At 40.5% G+C, this 25,704-nt stretch overlaps 1 protein-coding gene across 1 annotated transcript in view; it reads right to left on the reverse strand.

Annotated features, from left to right (window-relative positions):
- Positions 1-21,465, reverse strand: part of LOC149247245 (3'-5'-exoribonuclease family protein) — a 136,196-nt gene extending 114,731 nt beyond the window's left edge. The window contains exons 1-2 of the mRNA XM_089458164.1: positions 21,060-21,465; positions 20,826-20,882 (exon numbers count right to left, since the gene is read on the reverse strand). Coding sequence (XP_089314290.1) covers positions 20,826-20,882; positions 21,060-21,185 — 183 coding nt within the window. The 5' untranslated portion in view covers positions 21,186-21,465. The remainder of the gene's footprint in view (positions 1-20,825; positions 20,883-21,059) is intronic.
- Positions 21,466-25,704: the final 4,239 nt, after the last annotated feature.

A 25,704-nucleotide genomic window follows, 5' to 3' on the forward strand; every position in this document is an offset into this window, starting at 1 on the left:
TCTTATATTTGGGGAAAACCTCTAAGTAAGACTCCATGGTTGTTGATCTTAAAGGTTGTTTAAAAGGGCTACTCAATGTCCAAGGACATGCTTAATAATTTATCCCAGAACTAGCTCTTTTTTCCCAAGATCAAATAGACAATCTACTTGACCAGTACAAAAAAATTATTTTAGAATGAATTCAAGGCCTTATCTCTGATTAGCTCATGCTCAAACTTGGCCTCCCAATGCTCCATTCCTGCTGGTGGCACTGAAAATGGTGTAAGATCATAGAGTTCACAAGAAATAAGTCAAATATGGGTTATAAGTGGCTTTGCTTCAAGCTATTCCTTGAAGGCAAATTGAAGACACTCTAGCAATTGAAATCTCAATAGATAACTTTGCTTTTCCTCCTTTGCAACAATTGGAAACTAGAAATGTGGTAGAGGGCCTCAAAAATGATGATGAAGAGGGCAATGCCCTCATTATTCTACAAAACATCTCGTGAACCCCTATTTTGGGCTTGGGGCACCAAAATGGGTCTCATGGGTCTCCAAGTGGCTCAAAATCATGTCGATGCTCCATCAATGAGGGCTCAAAGATGACACATGCCCTCCCATGTCTCCCTAGGAAAGACAACCTCCTCTAGGCCTTGGATCAGCTGCCAAGTGTCAAGTGCAATATGTAGCTAGCTAGGGCATCTTGGTCCAAGTGCATCATCATCTCGAATAACTGGGGCAACGAACAAGCAAGTAATGGTGTTGAAGAAGCCCATGGTGTGGCAATAAATGCTCTGCATGAATGGAGACCCACAGCCCTCAACGTTCACCCTACAAATGCCATCATGATCCTCTGAAGGGCTTGGATCCCTTATAAGGAGGCCAAGTCCAAGATGAAAAACCCACATGCAATCTTGTATAAGATCCAATGTGTCTCCTCACCTTCAGACACAATAACTCATTAGTGCAATTGAGTGAATAAGCTCATTAATCAAGTGCAGAGATGGACACTTCATAGTGGGTTTCCCTTCCAAATTTGGGGCTTTGAACATGTAACAGTGTTACCTTTTTAGGTAGGAGTGGTTAATGAAGGACCCTATTAGGTGGTTTCAACCTCTAAGGGAATGACATGTCCAAGGTACATCCTTCAAATGGCAAGTGTCATGTGAAATAGTGATGGAACAAAGTGAGGATGAATGGAAAGCTCCAAGCCACATGCCATGGTACAAGAGTAGCGATGATAAAGGAATCCCACACCCTGGGTATATAAATATAAGGAAGGAACATACGTGGATGCATGAGTTACTCTGACCTTTGTTTTTCCATCCTTCTTCATTTGCCTTTTACCTTTTATTGATTTTCTTTTATTTTACTGTGCGAGGCTAAGAGGGATGAGAGCATGTTGTGTATGATATAGCGGTGATTACCCCCTTCATGGTGGAGTAGTTCATTGCCCACCAGGAATTGGGACATCCATGGGTTCCTTAATGATGCAAGGGGCACTCATATGGGCCCTAAGAACCAATATGATGGCAATAATGATAAGGGGTAGAGCTCATGCTTGGTTTTTGCCCACGTGCTTAAATTTGATTATCTCGTCCAACTTTTGCATTTTGTGGTACATTTCCTTTTGTATGTGGCCATATTATGCTTTTATCTTTCTTTTTAGTTGCATCAACTTCTGGGGCATCGTTTCTAGACCCAACTGAAGGTGTGGACAAGGGGAAGGGGATGCTAACACCTTGTGTACCCAATGGACAAATGTGGCCCCAGATAGGAAAATGTGAAAAAGGGCTTGTAATGAGCAGAGGGGAGTGACATATATGGTATCGGGAAGAAGGACAACACAAACAAAATCAGGGTTTCCCATATAGTGCCCTTCTTAAAGCGAATAGCCAATAAAAGAGATGCCACGAGACCAGGATTCAGGATTAACCCCGAGTGGATGCAAGGGCTTAGGGAACAAAACTATAGTCAAAGCCCTTCCTCCTTCCAAGTTGCCCAGTAATCCATACCAAAGTGTACCCAAGAAAAACAAGCATAAACACCCAATTACATAACGGAAAATCGTACTTTCAGAAGTGGATGCCTCACCTTCAAACATGCGATCATGACAGATAAGCAAGGGTATATAATAGCTAGCTCAGGTGGCGGAGATAAAGTAGCACATCAAAGCTATCAGGTGGTTGTCAAAGTTGTTGGTTGTCGGCTGAAGACAAATCTAGGAGAAAAAATTCTCCTATGGGATCACCCACTAGAACCAGTGTTCTAAAAACTGGCCGGTTTGAACCGGTAACAAGTCAAGCCGGCCAGTTCCATCATAAGTCGGTCAGTTTATTGCCAGGGCAACTATAAACCCCACAGAATGCATTTTTTTGAGTTTTGAAGTTGTTTTGAGGGAAATTTGGGGTTCTTTTCCTCCAAAAATAGTCCCTCCAAGAAAAACATGCCTACCCTCTCATTTTCCTGACACATCTCAACCCTAGCAATGTTGCCAATTAATAGTAATGTTAAATTCTTAAAGTAAAAGCGACATTTCCTTTAATTCTCATTTTCATCATTTTACTTAAATTTTTAACATTGCCATGAAATGACTTAGGATGTTTGAGAGTGGTTTCGACCTCATTGGGTTTCATATGGAGAAACTAGAATTTTAGGATTCCTTCAAAATTCAGCAAACTTAATGGTTTTCAAGATTTCATTGTTTGGGGTTTGCAATGTTTCCATTTGATTCTATCATGCGTGAGGGTATGAGATTGGCATTTGATCAAGAGCATAAAGCCCTTTAAGAACCTTGATGTTGGTGGCATTGATTGTTGAACTTTGTTGATGTTGGTGGTATTGATTGTTGAACTCCTCTACCATGGCCTTAACAAGAATGCACCCTTCACTCAAACCAAAATCATTGGTTAGGCATGCTAATCTTTTTCTACCACATTAGAAGGTTGAGGAGATGAACCCTTCACTCAAACCAAAATCATTGGTTAGGCATGTTAAACCTTTTCAATTTCTATCATGTTATAAGGTTGAGCAATCCAAGTCTGAATACTTTGAGCTAAATGATGTTTATGTATCTCTTGTTGATGATGTTTATGTATTTCTAGTAGCATTGAATCAATGATGAGTTTCATGAGCGACCATGTTGATCAATGATTTGTAGTTTTGATTTCATTTTTTGCTACTACTACTAAAGTTGTAGAGGAGTTTTAGGAGTCCTCAAACTCTACGCCATATTATTTATGTAGCTGATGTTGATGATCTCTTGTCTAGTAGTGGTGATGAGTTTGATCATGATGAGGAGTGATCATATTGTTGATCACTGATATGTAGACTTGTAGTAGGTCAGTGACCCCATAGCTTAGAGCATTGTTTTCAGACTCTAGAGGCCATTTAGAGCCTCATTGATTATGTATTTTGTCGCTGATATGTATTGCACTTGATGCCATTTTGTAATATTCACATTTACATGCTATATATATGAGCAAACCTTGCATATTTTGTCTCTATTGGTTTGGAATCATTTTTTTAAACCTTAAAAATAGCTTTTTTTATTAAAAACTAATTATTTCATGTATTTTTTTGAAGACCGATTCATTTAGACCTGACCAACACCGGTTTCACTGGTTTCGGCTTGAAACCCAGTTTATTAGGTGGACCGGTCCGATCACCGATTCATTTCGACCTGACCAATCTCGATTTGACCAGTTCCTGCTTGAAACCTGGTTTATTAGGTTCCGGTTTTTAAAACTATCACTGGTGGTGGGTAACAGCCCTAATTCTCTATCTGTAAATAAACTACAATTCTACAACTTTGTAGTACATTTGCCACTAATACTAGGTATCTAGGAGTTTATTAGAATAGGAAAGGTTTGCAGCAATCCTAGATTCAAGTTTCTTTAAAGGATGTATATAGTGGACAAGATTTGTAATGGTGTTGTTACCCACCATTTTGTGGGTGATAACCCTAAGATAAAAAAATTCTCCAAGATGGTCCTCAGCCAGCAGCCCCTTGCAGTCACCAACTAGCTCGTTGTGCCACTGCTCCACCACTTGAGCCAGGCATGTGGTCCCTCACCCACCTGCCATGATCTTATGTTTGAAGGTGGGCATCCCGAACCTAAAGGTATGCCTTGTCATTAGGTAATTGAGTATTGTAGTTTGCTTATCATGAACACTTCTTGGCATGGATTAATGGGGGGATTCGGCGGAAAGAATGGGCTAGGTCTGTGCTCTTGTCCCCTAGACCCCTTTTGGATGTTAACCTTAGATTCTAGTCCCGTGGCATCTCTTTTACTGACTCTTTAGCTTTAGGGATGGTACTTCATGGGAAACCCAAATTTTGGTTGCATGATCACGGTTCCTCATCCACATATATTGCCCGCTCTCCACTCATTATAACCCCTTTCATCATTTCTCCCACCCGTGTCCACATTCCTCCACTGGGTCCACATAGTGATTAGCTTTCCCCTTCCCCTTGCCCACACCTTGGGTCAAGCCTGGAATGATGCCTCGGAAGTTGATGCAGCTGAAAAGAAAAGCAAAAGCATAATTGGCCACATTCAATAGGGAAATGTACCACAAAATGCAAAATATGGTCGAGACAAACGCATTTAGCAAGTGGGCAAAAGCCAATACATGAGCTCTACCCCACCATCATAATGGCCATCACCTTGGTTCCTACAGGCCCTAGATGAGCCTCTTTTATCATTTAGGACCGCATAATTGTCCCAACCCCTGGTGGGCAATGAACCGCCCTACCTTAAAAGGGGTATCCACTGCTATATCTCACACATCATGCTCTTACCCCTTCAGCCCCGAGCAATTAATTAAAGAAAAATCATAAAAGTAAAAAGGCATATAAAGGAGGGTGGAAAAATCAAGGTCGGGGCACCTCATGTACCACGATTGCTCCCTCCTATACATTATCTACCCAAGAGTGGGCTTCCCTTTTACTAGCTACCCTTGTACCCCAGCATGTGGCCCAAGGCTGCCCCCTTTCACCCCCGACTCCATTCATCTCTTATCACATGCCACCATCTTTCAAAGAATGTACGTTGGACATATTATCCCCTTTAGAAGTAAAAACCACCTAATGGGATACTTGGTTAACAACATTTGGAGCTTGGAGACACTTGCACATGCCAAAGCCCATCATGGAAGGGCATGCCATTATGTAGTCCCCACCTGTTGTCCATGGTTGTAAGCTCTTTTACTCTATTTCCTTGATGACTTGTTCTACTAGAAGGCTAGTGGACACATTGGATCTTATGCAGGATTGCAAGTGGTCTCCATCTTGGGTTTGGTCTCCCTATACGAGGCCCTAACCCTCTAGAGGGCTACATTGGCACACTTAGGGTGTGTGTTGAGAGCCATGGGCCTCCACAGCAGTAGACAACACTCCATGGATCCCAAGAGATGTTCAAAGATTGCTCAAGATTCACCTATTCGATGAGGAAGATGCACCTGGTTCACCTTTGCCCAGTCAACCCCATAGTTGTACCATGCACTTGGCAGATGACCCAGGATTTATGTTGATGTGACATCACTTACACCATCATTTGAGCCCTTACAGATGGCCTACAGGCATCTTCGACTTGCTTGGAGACCCTTGAGGTCACTTGTGTGCCCTCAGATCCATTGGGAGCACCACACGTTTATTATGTGGAGAACAAGGGGCCACCCATTGTCCATTACTTTTGGAAGTCCAATTCATCGTTTTGGCACTTATGGACTTCATCAGGCCTCTTAGAAAGCCCAACGACATGCATTATTCATTATTCGACCACTTGAGAGGCTTGTTATTTTGTTCATGAGCTTGTTTGGTGGGCTTGTCACCAAAAGTCAGTTATTTGCACATTATTTTTATTTTATGGGCTAATGTAAGCTCAAATAGGTAAATCGAACTCATTAGGAGAGTATAAATACAAATGATGAGGATGGAAGAACGGGGTTTTTTGAACAGGTTTCCTGCACGGTTTACCTTGGCGGCCATGGCTGAGCTTTGGGAGCTGGATGTTGTGGGCCCGAAGTCGCTGGTGTCTTTAGAATTTTGCTTTCTTTTTGGCATGAATGGAGTCTGGACTAGGTGAAGCGCGGGAGTGGCATTTTGAAAAGGAGTCGCTGGAAATTGAACCGACACCCGAAGACCTCCTCGCCTGTTGGGGACTTGAAGAGTCCGAGGAGAACCTGCAATATTTCTTTCCGAAGCAGTCAGGGAAGCCAGTAAGCTTGGAAAAGGCAGTGGAAGCAGGAGTAAAGGAAAAAGATGCCATTGAACGGAGAACTGGGAAAAATATAATGCGGAAAGGATTGTCTTCAAGCTCTGCTAGGCCCCCGACTATAGAAGAGGCGGGAAGGGAGTTGAATGAATCAGGAAAAGAGGGACAAAACCAAAGTCGCTTTCCAGCATCGGCAGGTGGGGGTTCTAGGATGGCCGAGGAGCTAAATGAAGGCACCTATCCTCAGCCTGAAAGGCGTTCTGAGTCGTTTGAGGTAGTAGAGAGAGAAGACAAGATGGAGGAAGTGGGTGGAAAGAGGAAGAAGTCCAAAATCTTCAGGAAAAAGGCGGAGCGACCTAGCTGTGTTTTTGGAGTGGATATCCACATAGACCGGGCGCTGGAAGCATCGGAAACCCTTCTAGTTGGCAGAGTCCGTGGAAGGAAGTTCTCGGTGGCCTTCATCAAGCAATGGGCTCTGGCTGAATGGAAAGAAGCTCCGGGACAACCAGAAGAGATTAAGATGCTTGACAGAGGTTGGTTCTGTCTTCGGTTTGGGCAAAAGGAGCATGTCGAATGGGTGTTGGCAAAGCACTGGAGCCTAGGGAAGAGGCCTATCTTATTCAGGAAATGGTCGCCTCTTTTTGATGCCCAGAAAGAAAAAACAGAGGAGTTTCCAGTCTGGGTCAAACTAATGGGTCTTCCTATTCAATTCTGGACTGACTCGGCCTTCTCCTCAATCGGAAACACTCTGGGTAAGTTTCTTGACTCAGATAAATCTTATTTACACACTCACGACTGGAGCGCTGCCCGCCTTATGGTAAGTTTAAACCCCAAAGAAGGTCTGGCGGATGCTATGCTTCTGAAGTATCGCGGTCTAGAGTTTATCCAGACCCTGGACTACGAAAACCTTCCTTTTAGATGTCATCGATGTCAAGTTTATGGACATCTGGCTCGGGAATGCCCTCTTGGCCATCGTCGTCGTCGAAGGCAGAGGAAAAGTGGGAGTAAGCTAGAGGAAAAGGAAAAAAAGAAGATAACCTCTCAGAAGGAAGAGGTTCAGTTCAAGGAGGCCGAAGTTTTGGCAAGCGTTCAGGAGCTGGGTCCGGAGCACATGGGGGGAATTGGAAATGTTCAGCCTGTGGTGATAGCTAGTGCTTTTGTATCACCTCAACTCTCTACAGTCGGCTTCTCAGCAGTCCCTGTAATGGATGAATCGAATCAGGATTGTCCCCTCCCCCCTCAATCCTCCTCCCCTCACTTTTCAAGCGTTCTGCAGGTGTCTTGTAGTGGTGAGGTAGGTCTGTTATGTCAACTCTCAAACGATATGCCAGACCTGAAGATGGGACTAGCCCCATCAGATAGTGTTATAATGACGGTTCCATCCCCTCCTTCTCACGGCTCTACGCATTTTGGAGATGGAGGCCTTGAACCTCATTACAACCTAAGACCCTTAGCCACCAGGAAAGGGAAAGGACTGGTAGTAGGCGGTTTGGAAATGGATGAGGTGTCCATAGGTCCGAGGAAGTTAAGAGGGAGGAAATCAGATTTGTCAAAGGCAAAGTTGAAGGCTATTATTGATATTGCTGGAGGGAAGCAGATGTCCCTGCCAGGGGTGCTTAGAGCAAAGCAATCACCCCCTGAGATTTTTAGATGATCATTTTATCCTATAATTGCAGGGGTCTTGCTAGTATCCCCAAAAAACTAGCTCTGAAGGATCTGGTCAGGTCCAACAAACCTGATATTCTTTTTCTTCAAGAAAATCTTGGGAAAGGAGATGAAATTATAGGCTGTCTTCATAAGCTTCTGCCGGGTTGGAGTTTTCATGCAATGGATGCAAATGGACATTCAGGAGGTGTGGTTTTGGGGTTTAATGTGAAGGTGGCGCGTGAAATCTCCTCCTGGGGATCAGAAAACGTTTTGGCGGTGGAACTTTTCTCCAACGAACTCTGTATTCCCTTTCTTTTTCTTAATATCTATGGTCCTATTTCGGAGCGAGAGAAGTTCTGGAACTCTTTCTTCGCTAAGTCTTTTTTGGCGCATCCAAATCTTATTATTGGTGGAGACTTCAATTTTTCTCTGGGCCTGACTGAATCTTGGGGGGTCAATGCCAGAGCGGACCCCCTCTCTGCTTTCTTCCATCAGAAATTGGCCTCGTCGCCTCTTGTGGATGTTATCCCTTCAAAGTTGCGACCCACTTGGAGGAACCGCAGAATTGGAGATGACTGGATCGAGAAGAAACTAGATCGATTCTTAATAAGTGATCTGCTGGCTGAAAAACTACAGGCGTTCAGGCATTGGGTTGGAGATGGTGGCCTCTCAGATCACTTACCGGTTTTCCTGGAAGTGAAGGGAGATCTAACCAAGCCAGGTATTCCTTTTAAATTTAACTCCTCTTGGCTTTTGGATGCATCATACACTAGTCTTTTTCATAATACTTGGAGGAAAGCTGTTGTCAATGAAAATGAGAATCGAAGTCAGCTTTTTATGGAAAATTTATAAAGGATGAAGGCCGCCTCCAAACTCTGGGCTCTCCAAAAGAAGCTGAAGGAAGAAGAATCAATGCAAGCTTTTAACTCAGAACTCGCCCTCCTTGAAGATCCAGATAGTTTTGGCTATGGTACAGGTGAGTCTCGATCGAGAATTCATGAGTTGGAAATGGAAAGAAGGAGAATTCTTCAGCTCAGGGAGCAAAGCTGGCGTCTTAAAAGCAGAGCGATCTGGTTACAGGCAGGGGATGAAAATTCCAAGTTTTTTCAGAATTATGCTAAAGGGAGAAAAAACTCAAACACAATATGGGAAATGAAGAAAGCAAATGGTGATTTAGCGCTTTCTTTCGAAGAGTTGGCCACTGAGGGGGTTAATTATTTCAAACACCTCTTTAAAGCTCCAGGTGAAGCTTCAATTGCAAAAGTTATAAGGGTTACCCAGATTTTCCCACGATTTATAGAGGAGGAAGACAATGACTCTCTCACGGCACCTATTTCTAAAGAGGAGGTTGAAAACGTCCTTAAATCGATGCAAAAGGACAAAAGCCCCGGTCCGGATGGCTGGACAGTTGAATTCTTCCAACATTTCTTTGAATTCATTGGTGATGAGTTAGTGGATGTAGTGGAAGAATCCAGGCGTTCAGGTTCTATCTATCAACCCTTTAATGCTACATTTCTAACACTCATTCCCAAATCTGATCTCCCAAGTTCTTTTGGCGATTTCAGGCCCATTTCTCTATGTACATGTGTTTACAAAATTATTGCTAAAATCATTGCTGTCAGGCTAAAACCTTTCCTTTCTAAAAATGTTTCTCCGGAGTAGTTTGGCTTTTTAGATGGCAGGCAAATTCATGAAGTTGTGGGAGTTGCCCAAGAAATGCTCCACAGTCTTAAAGTTGGAAAGAAAAAAGGAGTCGTTGTGAAAATAGATTTATCGAAGGCTTACGACAGAATTAGCTAGCTATATCTCAGACTTTTGTTAACTCATTTGGGCTTCAGATTCGAATTTGTAAGATGGATTATGAGCTGTGTTTCGTCTTCTTCCATAGCTGTCCTGATTAACGGAGCAGCCTCCAGTTTCTTTAGCCCTGAACGTGGCCTGCGCCAAGGCTGTCCGCTCTCTCCCCTCTTGTTTTTGCTGGCAGCAGATGGTATCAGTCGTTTGATTCAAGAAGCAAAAAGACAAGGATCTCTGAAAGGAATCGAAGTTGCTCCAAATTTCTGGGTCACTCACCTCCTCTTCGTGGATGATATAATACTCTTCAGCAATGGCAGCCTCGAGGACTGTAGGACACTCAAGAGGATCTTGGACCTCTTTCTGAAATCTACTGGCCTATGCATAAATGAGAGAAAATCTACTCTTACTTGCTCAGGTCTGGCTAGAGAGGAGGTGCGCAGAGTGGCTTTGGTTCTGAATTTTGAAGTTAAATCGCTAGAGGATTCCTTTAAATATCTGGGGTTCTATCTGAAACCAGATAATTATAGGATAAAAGATTGGCAGTGGATCCTTGCAAAATTGGAATCGAAACTGAAACATTGGAGCCACAAGTGGCTCTCTCAGGCAGGTAGGCTTGTTTTAATTAAATCAGTTCTGATGGCAATCCCAGTCTACTGGGCCAGCCTGACCTGGGTGACCAAAGGAATTCTAAATTCTATTGAGAAATTATGCAGCAATTTTCTGTGGGCGGGGTCCAAGTCTGAGAGAGTTACCCCGTGGATTGCTTGGGACAAAATAGCCCGCCCTAAAGAGTGGGGAGGCTGGGGTATAAAAAACCTTGCTAGTTTCTCCCAATCACTTGCAGCAAAGTTGGCTTGGAGGATCATTACTACGGAAAATTTGTGGACTGTTGTGACTAAAAGGAAATATATAGATCCATTAACAACGCTAGATTGGATTAGACTGCCGCAAAAGTCATCCAAAAATTCCTCGGTGGTCTGGAAAGCAGTGGTTGCATCTGTTAACATCATAGAGAAGGGTTTGGCATGGTATGTGGGAGATGGAACTCAGATCCGTTTGGGGCGAGATCCCTGGATTGGCTGTTCAGAGGGATTTACTCTATCTCAGGGATTGGTTGCGGCTTTAAAAGACAGGGGTCTATACACTCTAAACCAGGTAGCTGATCCTCGGGCTTCTTCCATTTGGAATCAAGGGTGGCTTCAAGGAAGAGATTTAAATTTGATTGATGATAGGTTGGAGGAATGGGACAGGTATACAAGGGACCTCCTCAACTCCTCAGTCAGGCTTTCTGACTCCCCGGATGAGCTAAAATGGGTTTTTGCTCAGAATGGTTTTTATTCTCCAAAGGCAGGTTACAAATGGATGATGTCTCAAAATGGTTGGGAGAATCCAGATTGGTGGGCTAAATCGTTATGGAAGTTAAAAGGACCAGCTAAATCAAAATTGTTCTTCTGGTGTGTCCTACTCCAGAAAGTTCCTACGTGGGATTTCCTTCAAAGAAGAGGTAGGATTGGTCCTGGCAGATGTCCTCTGTGTAAAGACAGTGCTGAAACAGTTCAGCATCTATTTCTCCTTTGCCCTTTTAATTCCAGCCTTTGGGCCGAAATGCTAAGCATGATAAATGTCCCTTACAGATGGGAAGGGCAGGGGCTCTTAGAGGCCTGGCAGAGATGGTGGAACGATTCCTCAAACGAAAGAGAAAGAACCATTCCGTTACTCATCACATGGGGGACTTGGCTAGCTAGAAATCAAGTTATTTTCAAGGATTCTGTCTTCCCTATTGGAAGACTTGCCGCAGAAGGAGCTGCCATTTATGAAAGTATTCCTATACCTCAAGCTCTTTCTCCTTCCAGAGCTGTTTGTCAAGAACTCATTAGATACTCTATGCCGTGGGCTTATTTTGATGGGGCTTCGGATATTAATGGTCGATGAGGGGCTGGCTTGATCATCCACTTTTCAAAGGAGAAGGTTGTTAAAGCTTCAATAGGTCTTGGACAGGGTTCAAATAATTTTGCCGAATTGAAAGCCCTACATCTCCTCCTCAGCTGGCTTATTCTTAGAAATGTGAGAGAAGCTCAGATTTTCGGGGACTCCATGAATGTTGTGAAGTGGTTTAATGGGGCTCATCGTTGCAGCAATCTTACTCTGTTTACTCTGTTCAGAGAAGTTTCTCGCCTTAGGAGTCGCTTCATGGAGATCTCTCTTAGTCACATCTACCGGGAAAGGAATTTTGACGCGGACCGTCTTTCTAAAGCAGGAGTTGAGCTTGAGATGGGGTCGTGGTCTGTCTCGGAGGTTGAAAATGGGGTGGTTCGATCTGTCGAACAGCCCATCTTTGCTTAACTCATCGTCTCAGTTCTTCGGTCCATGTAAATAATCGCTTTGTTTTTCTGCTCTTTTCCTTGTTCTTCTACTCTCTGTATTTTTCCCTGCCAGCTTCTTGCACTGTTTTCCCTATTTGTGGATGCCCGGGCAGCGGTTTCAGTTTTTCTCTGTAGCGCAAGAATCCTCAAAGTGTACACTGTGGATCTCTGTGGCCTTATCTCTAATCGCGTTATGGTTGTTTTACCGCGTGAACATGTTTCCAGTGAAGCGTGTGGATATGGAGGAGGTTTTCCCTCTTGCGGTGGCTTGCTTTGTTTTATCAGCGAGCAGGCTTGGCAGTCGACTGAGACTTTCCCCACTTGCTGGTGGATACAGTCTTGGCGTTATGCTTACATATTTTAAGTAATCCCTTTTTTTAATAAAAGGATGGTCTTTTTTCTGTGGAAAAAAAAAATAAATACAAATGATGAGAGTTCATTTCTCATCATCGCTTGGTTTGGACTTGTATCTCTCTTGAGATTTTCGCTATTCCTTCTTGGTAGACGAAATTTTTGGAGCATGGATGAATTTTGATGTATGGAATGTCTTTTCTTGTCTTGGAGCTTCATGATTGGCAAGTTTATTGGTGGTTGGATATATTCTCTTACATGTAAGTACAAATTTAATGCTATTATTCTTTTCGCTATACTAGGGCTACTTGTTGCATGCATTTACTATGAAATTGTGGAATTATGTTTCTATATAGCATATCTCTATGTATGGGTCGTGTATGTTGAACGAATTCTCCTAGGGATAATTCTATGGTTGAATATATCTTGATAAGCCACTTCACCTTGCAAAACAAAGTATAAAAGCTTGTAAGGTCACTCTCTTTGCCCTAGTGACAAGCAAAGTTGATCTTAAGGCCTCCTTGACTTAGAAACGAAGTCTATCTTCATATTCTTCTTGACTCCAGTCTCCCCAAAGGATTAGGCACTGGTCTACCATAAGGTGATCACTCAAAGAAACATTTGTATTCACCCTCTCTTCTTTATTCTAGGTGTAGCCACATTAGGGCTCCTAGGACATCATTTTCCCGACAAACCACCCATAAGAAAAAATCGATCTCTTGGCCTCTACTACGCTAGTGTGTCTCCTAGGCCTCCTCCAAATTTGAGGAAATTCTGACAATGGGATTGCGAGATATCCCAAGCCCTGGCCTCGAGATTGGTTTTTGCCCTAAGTTTCCCTAGGCTAGTTCCTCATAAGGATCATTTTGCACCTTCAATTGAAAATCAATTCTTTGGTCCCTTTCTCCTCCTTGTTTAGGTCAAGTCTATCATTGGTTGCTAAACTCCTTCCTTTTCACCTAACCTGGGTCCACTTGGTCCCGTGTGGTCCCATACCTTTATAAAGTCAACTCTTCAAAAACCACTTTGGAAACCAAGTTCAACAAGGATTTTAGGGTTTTGGAAGCTCCTTTACAATTCACACTCCTTAAACCTAGCCCCTAAATCCTCATCCCCTTCTCCTAAAGAGCTTTGTACCTTGCTTAAGGAGCAAGCAACTCCCATTCTTGAGCCTCCCCAGTAAAGGGCCCCCAAGATCACTCCACACCCATCTCGGTTGATCTATCATTTATAAGTGATTCTCTATATATCAGGTCTCCTTCCATCTATGAAAGTTTGTAAAGAGTAGGAAGCTTTAGCCGTGGTGACAGTGAGCTTTAGCTTCATTGTTGCTCTTGACCTAGCAAGTGCCCCTCTAGGACCCCCTGCTAGTTTGAGCGATAACATTTTGGCGTCGTTGTCAGACCTTGTGAATCATTGAGGAATTGATTCATTAACGACATCTATAAGCATTCACCTGGCAACTCCACTCATTTTCCAAACCCCTAGTTTACTTGAAGGCGACAACATTCCTTTTTAACTAGGGTTGCTGCAAAAAGAAGAGAACAAACTCCATCACTTGTTGGAACCGCCCTTCTCCCTGAATTCGAGAAAGTCAGTGATTCATCCCCAAAGATGCCATCTAGATCTAACACTGACCCAAAACAAGACCAACCTAAGATGACCAAAAGTGAAAGACAATTGGTTAGTGTCTTTGCCCCTTTGAAATTGAGTAATGATCCCAAACAATTACCTCAAAAATATAACGGATGGTTACCCAAGTTCAAAGGGGATGCTACTTGGATTGTCCATGAATTTATTAGGGAATTCTACTGGCAAATGTCCCCTAGGATGACCTTCGATGAAGATAGACTCATGATGCTTTTTGCTCTATCGCTTGAAGGACAAGCGAGAGAATGGTACATTCGCCTTCCCCCAGCATGCATACAAGACTCTGAGTACTTTGAAGACCTATTCATGAAGAGGTGGTCATGCAATGCCCAAGGAACCTTTAACATTGAAAAATTCTATCAAATAACCAAGGGAATGGAAGATGCACGAGAATTCATTCAAAAATTTAATAGGGTAGTCAAGGATATACCTGATCATTTGAAACCATCAGAAGCTAATATTCTTGATAAATTCATAAAAGTTGTGGGTGGCCACTTACCCTACGTATTAAGGGACAAGAAGCCTTCCACATTGGTTGAAGCGAAAGAGATAGCAATGGAATTTGAGAAAAACCTACGAATCTCGAAGGTAGATGTCACTGACCACCCTAAAGCTAGAGTCGAGGTCAAGAAGGAGAAGTCCAAAGATCAGCACAGAGAAACCCTCCTTGCCATCCTCAAGAAAATGGAGAAATTCACTGAAGAAGCCAACGCACGTGACAAGGTTATCATCAATAAAATCACTGCCTTAGAAAGGGCTCAAAAATCTAGTTATATTCCTAAAGGAAAACCCTTTCCCAAAAAGCAAAGTGAAGAAGATAGGCCAAGCTCGTCTCAATTCTCAAACACTTTGGCTCCAACTAATGTTGTGGAGCCAGACTCATCTTCTTAGGATGAGAGAAGTGAAGAGGGAGAGAGTGAGGGTGAAAAAACTGATGAGCAAGCTAACCTTGTGGAATCCGACATCTTCAACATTTTGCTGGGGGTCTCTTACACACACCCTCATATTAGTGAGGTCACCCTTAAGGAAGAAAAGGAAGAATCCATTCTTAACTCTGATAACAAGGGAAGGTTGAAAGGGGTCCAATATTCACGAAAAGAAAATAACAAAGATCCTACAACCTCTAAGGAACCATCTAAAGAAGACTCATTTCCCAAGCAAGCCCCTCCCAAGGAGTCTCTCCCTGAAATTCCTCCCAGGAAGGATCCCCCAACTAAAGCCAATTCAAAAAAAGATCCCCCAAAGAAGGAAAACATCAAGAAGAAAGAGAAGGGAAAAGAGGCTAAGCTTGACATTGACATAGGGGTTGTCATAGGAAAAATAACCATACATGTTCCTTTGAAAGAGATTGTAAAACTTCCCAAGCAACAACAACAAATCAAGAAGTCCCTAAGAATTCAGAAAGAAGAATTACCCGAAGAATTACAAAACATTCATATTCCTGACCGAAACCCTGGGTGTGAACCATTTATGCTCACTTTGGTTATCAATGACCTCTTCTTACACAATCGTGTGTTAGACTCAAGGGCCTCTGCAAATATCATGCCCTTAAAAGTTATGAAGCAGTTGGGTTTCGGCATCACTCAATCGTACAAGAAGGTATGTGCTTTTAACTCCAAGGTTGTGGAGGTGGAAGGTCTCATAAAGGACCTTAAGGATTCTTTGGCTAGGAACCCCCACATATCCCTTCTCATGGATGTTGTTGTCATTGATATTCCTGATGTGGGGGAATGCCATTGTCTAGGAAATGGGGGGCTACTATTGGGGGTCATGTTCAAATGGGCTTATCATATGCTACCATCCCACAATCTGATGGAACCTCTTTGATCCTTTATAGGGACCTACCTACCTATCTCATGTGATTAAGCCTGGACCATATTACGAAACACATGAAATTGAGAAGACTTCTCCTATTCTCCCGGCTCAGGAAGTTTGTATTCTCAAACGTCCAATTTCTAAAATAAGCAGAAAGTGGAAGCCTAAAAAAGTGTATAAGGCCAGTGACTTGGTATTGGTTGATAGAGACCCAATGCCTGTCAATATTCATGGAAAAGTTGGGGAGGACTATTATTACATTGCTAAACTCAACGACGAACATTGGCCCGAGTGGGTCAAATTAAGACGTACCACCACTTTCCTTTAGACTTGATAGCGTATCATATGCATGGTAGAGTAGGATGCATTGCATGTTGATTTTGCATTAGAACTAACATCATATGATATTTCTCATGGTAGATTAGCTGCATTTAAATTAAAATTTGGATATTTTATTTTTAGGTTGATTTTACAGCCTAACACTATGCATGGGTGATCATAAGACACCGTGAAAAACATGTTGTCCCATGGGTTTAGTTGTTGATATGTGCAGGTAAAAAGTTTATGGTAACCAAGAGATTGTTGGATTTCTCATGACCTCTCGTTCAAGTAGCTTCGTCCACTTCTTCGAGAGATCATGTCCCAATTGGAGCCAGATGTTACCCACCATTTTGTGGATGATATCCCTAAAATAATTTTTTTTTTCTCCAAGATGGTCCTCAGCCAACAGCCCCTGGTAGCCAACAACTAGCTCGTTGTGTCACTTCTCCACCACCTAAGCCAACCATGTGGTCGCTCACCCACCTGCCATGATCATATGTTTGAAGGTGGGCCTCCCGAACATAACAATATGCCTTGTCATTTGGTAACTGAGTACTATAGTTTGCTTATCATGGACATTTCTTGGCATAGATTAATGGGGGGATTCAACCAAAAGAATGGGCTAGGTTTGTGCTCTTGTCCCCTAGACCCCTTTTGGATGTTAACCTTGGATTTCAGTCCCATGGGATCTCTTTTACTAACCCTTTGGCTTTAGGGATGGTACTTCATAAGAAACCCTGATTTTGGTTGTGTGGTCCCGCTCCCTCATCCACATATATTGCCCCCTCTCCACTCATTATAACCTCATTCACCATTTCTCCCACCTGGGTCTACATTCCTCCACTAGGTCCACATAAGGTTAACTTTCCCCTTCCCCTTGCCCACACCTTGGGTCAGGCCTGGAATGATGCCCCGGAGGTTGATGCCGCTAAAAAGAAAAGCATAAGCATAATTTGCCACATTCAACAGGAAAATGTACCACAAAATGCAAAAGATGGTCGAGACAAACACATTTAGCACGTGGGAGAAAGCCAAAAAATGAGCTCTATCCCATCATCATGGCCATCATCCTGGTTCCTACAGGCCCTAAATGAGCCCCCTTTATCATTTAGGAACCCATGATTATCCCAACCCCGAGTGGGAAATGAACCGCCCTACCTTAAAAGGGGTATCCACTACTAAATCTCACACATCATGCTCTTACCACTTGAGCCCCGAGCAATTAATTAAAGAAAAAGGCATATAAAGGAGGGTGGAAAAATCAAGACCAGGGCACCTCATGTACCACAATTGCTCCCTCCCAGACATTATATACTCAAGTGTGGGCTTCCCTTTTACTAGCTACCCTTGTACCCCAACGTGTGGCCTAGGGCTGCCCCTTTTCACCCCGACTCCATTCATCTCTTATCACGTGCCACCACCTTTTAAAAGATGTACCTTGGACATATTATCCCCTTTAGAAGTAAAAACTACCTAATGGGATACTTGGTTAACCCCATTTGGAGCTTGGAGACACTAGCACATGCCAAAGCCCATTATGGAAGGGCATGTCATTATGATGTCCCCACCTGTTGTCCATGGTTTGTAAGCTCTTTTACTCAATTTCCTTGATGACTACTTGTACTGGAAGGCTAGGGGACGCATTGGATCTTATGCAGAATTGTAGGTGGTCTCCATCTTGGGTTTGGTCTCCCTATACGGGGTCCTAACCCTCCAGAGGGCTACATTGGCACACGTAGGGTGTGTGTTGATAGCCATGGGCCTCCACAACAGTAGACAACACTCCATGAATCCCCAGAGATGTTCAGAGATTGCTCGAAATTCACCTATTGGACGAAGAAGATGCACCTACTTTACCTTTCCCCAGTCAGCCCCACAGTTGTACCATGCACTTAGCAAATGACCCAGGACTTGTATGTTGATGTGACATCACCTACACCATCATTTGAGCCCTTATAGATGGTCTACAGGCATCTTTGACTTACTTGGAGACCCATGAGGTCGCTTGTGTGCCCTCACAGCCATTGGGAGCATGACAGGTTTATTATGTGGAGAACATGGGGCCAACCCCTCGTCCATTACTTTTGGAAGTCCAATTCATTATTTTGGCACTTACGGACTTCACCCGGCCTCTTAGAGGACCCAACGACATGCATTATTCATTATTCAACCTCTTGAGAGGCTTGTTATTTTGTTTATGAGATAGTTTGGTGGTTTGTCACCAAAAGTTAGTTATTTCTACATTATTTTTATTTTATGGGCTAATGTAAGCTCAAATAGGTAAATCGAACTCATTGAAAGAGTATAAATACAAATGATGAGATTTCATTTCTCGTCATCACTTGGTTTGGACTTGTATCTCTCTTGAGATTTTCGCTATTCTTTCTTGGTGGACGAAATTTTTGGAGCATGGATGAATTTTGAGGTATGGATTGTCTTTTCTTGTCTTGGAGCTTCATGATTGGCAAATTTATTGGTGGTTGGATATATCCTCTTACATGTAAATACAAATTTAATGCTATTATTCTTTTACTTTGTCACATGCATTTAAAATGAGATTTTCGTTATACTAAGGCTAGTTGTTGCATGCATTTACTACGAAATTGTGGAATTATGTTTCTATATAGCATATATTTGTGTATGGACCATGTACGTTGAACGAATTCTCCTAGGGATAATTCTAAATTCTTGATAAGCCACTTCGTCTTGCAAAACGAAGTATAAAAGCTTGTAAGGTCACTCGCTTTGCCCTAGTGACAAGCGAAGGTGATCTTGAGGCCTCCTTAACTTAGAAACGAAGTCTATCTTCATATTCTTCTTGACTCCAGTCTCCCCAAAGGTTTAGGCATTGGTCTAGCATAAGGTGATCACTCAAAGAAACATTTTTCTTCACCTTCACCTCTTTATATTAGGTCTAGCCACATTGGAGCTCCTAGAGCATCATTTTCCCAACAAACCACCCATAAGAAAAATTCGATCTCTTGGCCTCTACTGTGCTGGTGTGTCTCCTAGGCCTCCTCCAAATTTGAGGAAATTTCGACAGTGGGATTGTGAAATATCCCAAGCCCTAACCTCGTGTTTGGTTTTTGCCTTAAGTTTCCCTAAGCTAGTTCCTCATAAGGATTATTTTGCACCTTCAATTGAAAATCAATTCTTTGGTCCCTTTCTCCTCCTTGTTTAAGTCAAGTCTATCATTGGTTGCTAAACTCCTTCCTCTTGACCTAACCTAGGTCCACTTGGTCCCGTGTAGTCCCATACCTTTGAAAAGTCAACTTTTCAAAAACCATTTTGGAAAACAAGTTCAACAAAGATTTTAGGGTTTTGGAAGCTCCTTTACAATTCACACTCCTTAAATCTAGCCCCTAAATCCTCATCCCCTTCTCCTAGAGAGCTTTGTACCTTGCTTAAGAAGCAAGCAACTCCCATTCTTGAGCCTCCCCTAGAAAAGAGCCCCCGAGATCACTCCACACCCATCTTGGTTGATCTATCCTTTATAAGTGATTCTCTATATATCGAGTCTCCTCCCACCGGTGAAAGTCCATAAAGAGTAGAAAGCTTTAGTTGTGATGACAGTGGGCTTTAGCTTCATTGTTGCTCTTGACCTAGCAAGTGCCCCTCTAGGACCCCCTACTAGTTTGAGCGGTAACAGGTGCTAGACTTGAGCTTGGTCCAGGATATAGATTTGTAGAGATATAGATTTTTAGACCCACTAAGAAACCTGTCAGTAAATACTGCAACATCAAAGATATCATTGATATAGAGGAAGTCAACACTAATTGGAAAACTAAGAATCACTGAAATTATAAATTTTAGAACCAATGCCACGGCCACCTAATGCTCAGGCAATGAAAATAGTTCTCAAATGTGAGACCCCAAATAACCATATCTTCAAGCTTTTAAGGCGCAAGAAGCTGTCTCTTTCTTGTTCCTAGGAAAGGAAAATAAAACTTTGTCCTACTTGGGCATACAAGAATTAGAGGAAAATACTCAAACAAAAAGATGAAACAGAAGAATAAAATGCAAGGAGGTCAATCAACAATATTATGTGTCAGAGTGCAGCTTCATATAGCAGACACAAGACATGCACATAAAATTCCGATGCAAAGAGAAAACATGAAAAGAAATAAACCTGTATCGGATTAATAAACCTACATATGAAGGCCCATTATGTAACTCTTGGACCCCCATGTTCCTCATCAGTTACAATTATTGTTCCGGCTCATCACACACACAACCTAACCTAACTGGTCCTTGCATTCCACCATATTATGCTTAAATAAAGGTTCAAAGTAACTACAGTCCCTACGGGCAGGACTTGTATGCAGCAGCATCCCGTTTTTTACGTAAATAAGATTTGGACGCAACCACTAGATTGCCAACGGGCTTTGATTCCCTGGTAAGCTGGACCAAGTATTCAGCCATCAACCAGGGTACCATTCTCTGTGTGGTTTTGGAATTTAATAACATGTTTGAAAACTGGATGATGCTGGATACAAGGTTTTAAAAGGTATGATGCTGGATACAACGCTTCAAAAGGGATGATGCCGGATACGAGTCCTGGGAGAATTGAACAGAATAGCTACCTCTCAACCCTAGCATCGGAGCTAACGGAATCCCATATGCAATGCAGCCCGTGACCTAAGGTTGTGTTTCTTAAAGAAACTTCAAGAGAAAAACGTAAATACCTTCACACTTGCTATTACATCAGTTGAGCCAATTCTCACCCTTGCCGAGCCATTTGCCTGCCAATATGACCAGTAAAAACAAGCTGTCAAACTGATTTCCATTGAGATTTGTGTAAATGTCTAAACACACCGTCATCATCTAAGTAGAATAAGGTCTGATACAATTATTTCAGGGGCAAATAAGAGGAAGCAAGCCTACAGTCAACAAGAGTAAGAAGTTGAGAGGGGAAAAACCTGAGGAATAACACCAGTCTCGATTGAAAATGATCGGAAATGCTGCCGGCCACGGCCATCTGTGCGGATATCTTGAGCAATTCCGCCCTGTATAAAGTTTTTCTCACCAAGAGAGAGCCCCACCATCGTGGCTGGCTTGCAACCTGGAGATGTTTGTTTTCCTACCTGTATGTTTTATGGTATTCGAACCTGGTTCCACCAGACTGCACGGCTTACTGTGAGAGCTCAACCTGAAATCCTTCGTCAGAATGTCGCTTCGTTGTCTCCCGTTTCCCGCCACTGTGCGTCATTTAATGCCTTTCTACCAAGATCGTGTACAAAGACCAAGGTGCTTTATTTCAGTCAATTACCTATATCCATGTTAACTCTGATCAAAGTAGTCAATTATCTAGATCCATGTTACAGAGCATGAATTCATCAAATTTATTAATATCAACCAAGTAGTCAATTATCTAGATCCATGTTACTAAGTATGGATTCATCAAATTTATTAAGATCAGTTTCCTATTTTTGGTAAATTTTGAGGTTAAGATAGACTTAAGTCAGGGCTATATTAAATAAAGAATATCACTATTATTTTAAGCGGAGATTTACTAAACACTTAAAGGATCAAAAGAATAAATTCTTTTGAGATTAAATTTGTTTGAGAAGTAATTTTTTTTATATTAAATAAAGAATATCACTATTATTTTAAGCGGAGATTTACTAAACACTTAAAGGATCAAAAGAATAAATTCTTTGGAGATTAAATTTGTTTGAGAAGTAATTTTTTTTAGAGTAAAAAGAGATTTGATTTTGCTAGACATTTGGTAATTTTGGAATTGAAATAGATTTAAGGTGGTTTAAATATTAATTATTATTATTATTATTTTTAAATATAATTTTAGCTATTAAAAATATTTTATTTACTTGATATATGAAGCATGTAGCATGTTTGATTAATTATGATTTCTTTTTTTGTTAGTTTTTAAATATTCTACTTAATAATGAGGTTACTTATTATTTATTCTACTGATTTATTTATATTATTTTCAAATACAAAATCTAATTTACACTTATTTGATAAATAAATTAAAATTTAATGAAAAATCAATCATATTACTAGTTTGATTCATCGTTGAGTCTTCTATTATGTCATGTTACAGATGTTAATAAGCAATAACTGCAAAAGAAATTAAAAACAAACCATATTTAGTTTAAATACCTTCATATGTACTGTAATAGTAAAATCATTAGTGATCTATTAGGCTTTGCAACCAACAAAAATTGGTTGGGCAAATAGACAAGGTAAAAATGAAAGAAACTAATATTAATCACGGACTTTAAATTGGGTAAAATTGGAATGTATGTTACAAAAGAAATTAAAAACAAACCATATTTAACTTAAATACCTTGATATTCAAGGCAATAGTTAAAACCCTTGCAATTCCCTGCAACATCACTATGAAACAATTTATAAATTGAAAAATGGTTAAAGTGAGACAACAAAGAAACTCTTCCACTTCAACTATTACCTTCGTAGGAATCCAAAACCATTAGTGATCTCTTAGGCTTTGCAACCAACAAAAATTGGTTGGGCAAATAGATAGGGTAAAAATGAAAGAAACTAATATTAATCACGGACTTTAAGTTGGGTAAAATTGGAAAATCGTAATTTTTACAAAAACACTATGCGCACATTAAAATAGGCTACAAAGAATAATACCATGGGAAAACTATGGATTGTTAAAATTATTAATTTTATTTGGAGTTGTATTTATGTACATTTTGAAAAGTTTTTTGTTTGTTTTTTTTTTGTTTTTTTCTTTTTCTTTTTTCTTTTTCTTTTTTCTTCTTAGATTTAATTTGTCTAGAATCGGGCACGGATTCATTGAAATCATAAGTTTGATGGGTGAACTCTGCACAATAAAAGTTCCCCAGGGGTTTTTCAGGGTGTTGAATTCATATATGCAATCAAAAAACTAGCTTAAACAACACAAATTAAGATTTCACCACAACTTTTTTCACCTGATTCCAAGCATTCATTGAAATCACAAGTTTGATGGGTGAACTCTGCACAATCAAAGTGCCCCATGGGTTGTTTAGGGTGTTGCCACAAATTTTTCCAATTCCAAGCACTCATTGAAATCACAAGGGTGAACTCACAATCAAAGTGCCCCATGGGTTTTTCAAGGTGTTGAATCCATATATGCAGTCAAGAAACTAGTTTAAACAACACAAATCAAGATTTCACCACAGATTTTTCCACCAGATTTGCACTTCAAGGTAACTCCATTTTGTTTTATTATTATTATTTTATTATCATTATTATTATTATTATGTAATTTGACCACATAAAAATGTTAAACATTACAAGACAAGTCATTACAACATTTCTACTATATTGGGCTAGAGAGCACCTCTTGGGGCAATAAACTTTTAAACTTCATATTATTCTTTAATGTTTATCTAACTTTATAATATGTTTAAAATAATCATCTTTCAAATTCCTTATAAAAACTCACTTTAGAGAATACAGTAGGAAAGTAAAAACTCACTTTAGAGAATACAACAAGAAAAGCCATGGGTTAAGAATACCATCGAAAAACCATGGGTTTGGCAAAATTAATAACTTTATTTATTTTATTTGATTTTATTTTTATTTTTAATTTGATTTTTTGTATAATTTGACTAAGTCTGAATGTTAAACAACAGAAGACCTAACTTTATAATATGTTTAAGATAATCATGTTTAAATTTCTTAATAACCAGTCATAGATCCATCTTAACCCTGAACTTATCAAGTTCCTAGAGGGATCAAATCTCTCAAGGTGCAAACCTATTTTTTTAGTGCAAAACTTGAGGAAAGGTTTGCACCTGGAGATATTTGATCACTCTAGGCACTTGATAGATCTGGGCGCTTCATAGATCTGAGGTTAAGATGGATCTAGGCTAGTTATATAATATCTATATTTGTATCTATGTGTCTTTTTCTTATTCCCTCTCTATCTCACCCCCAAACATACACACTCTCTCTCTATATCTATGTCTCTCTCTTCCCATTCTCTCCCTCTCTCTCTTCCCTCCCGCTCTTCTCTCTCCCTCACTCTCTCTCCATCTCTCCCTTGTCACTCCTCTCTCTGCCTTTCTCCCTCTATGTCTTTCTTCTTTGCTCCCTCTCTCCCCCCTCCAACTCCCTCTCTCTCTCCCCTTCTCTCTCGAGTCCTCTCTCTCTCATTTTCTCTCCCACCTCCCTTTGTCTCTCCTCCCCCATCACTCTCTCCCTCTCTCTCTTACTTCCTCTCTCTCCCTCTCTCCTTTTCTCTCCCCTCCTCTCTCTCTCTCTCTAAAAAAAAACTCAATTACTTGTAAAATATTGAACCTATATTTTGGATCAATCATGTCAAAGAAATACAATAATGAAACAAATTAAAAGAATGGTGCATTATCTTTCCTCTACTATTGTTAGTCACTTAGCTTGCTCTAATTGTTTGGATCTTTAGTTAAGATGGATCTATGTTGGTTCTTAATAATATTATTTATATTATATAAATTTCACATCTTTATATATAAAGGTATTCTCATTTTTAATTTTATTGAAACCTTGATTTAATTTCTATGGGAATATTTTTACTAGTAATGAGGATAGAGGGTTTAGATATATTCAAAAGTAATTATAATATTTTTTCCTTTTAGATTTAATTAAAAAAATGTTATAAAATTAAATTAAAATAAAATATTTTGATTATGAAATAAGTTATAGTTTTTGGGCATGTGGTTTCGATAATTCATAGTATTGGCCCATGGTATTGTAACAAAGTCTATTTACAAGTTAAGAATATCCATGGTAAAGTGGATTGAATATCCATGGTAAAAAATATTGTCATATTCTTCTAAAATGTTTTTATTGTGAAATAAGTTATGATTTTTTGGAATGTGGTATTGATAAGCCATGGTATTGGCCCATGGTATTGTAACAAAGCCTATTCACAAGTTCATACTATCAATAGCAAGATGGGATGAATATCCATGGTTAAGAACCTTGTCATATTGTTATAAAATATTTGGTTGTGAAATAAGTTATCGTTTTTTGGCATGTCGTATTAATAAGCCATGATATTGGCCCATGGTATTGTAACAAAGCTCATTCAAGAGTTAACAACAAAATAAAAATATAACAAATTGAATTTTATTATTTGTATTACTTTAAATTTTTATTATTAATTGAGCCAACATATGTTTACACTCGTCCCAAATTTGGAGTTTATATCATTTTTAACTTTTTATTTATTACTTTTAACTTTTTGTTTATTACTTTTAACTTTTTATTAATCTAGCCAATATTTAAATGTCTACCCTCATCCCCCATATCACTTTTAACTTTTAATTATTTTATGAAAGAAAAACCATGGAATTGTTAATTTCATTTTTATAAATAATTATTATTATTATTTTGTAACCTTGGCAGTGCCTTTTTATTCCATTTCAAAAAACCAGACAAGTTTTACATCCATATCCATGGAGACGAGATGGCCTCAACCTAGTCTGAGATTGTCTTTAATTCTCCTATTGGCTAGATGAGTCTATGGCCGTGGGATCTTTAGTACTAAACCCTGAAAGTTCAATCTGAGGGAGGTAAGGTTAGTACTAAACCTGGATGAGTTGA

Source organism: Pinus tabuliformis, chromosome 7, assembly GCF_031772625.1.
Source record: "Pinus tabuliformis cultivar Carrire ecotype Pingquan chromosome 7, CPIR1, whole genome shotgun sequence".
In the NCBI taxonomy this organism is placed as follows: Eukaryota; Viridiplantae; Streptophyta; class Pinopsida; order Pinales; family Pinaceae; genus Pinus; species Pinus tabuliformis.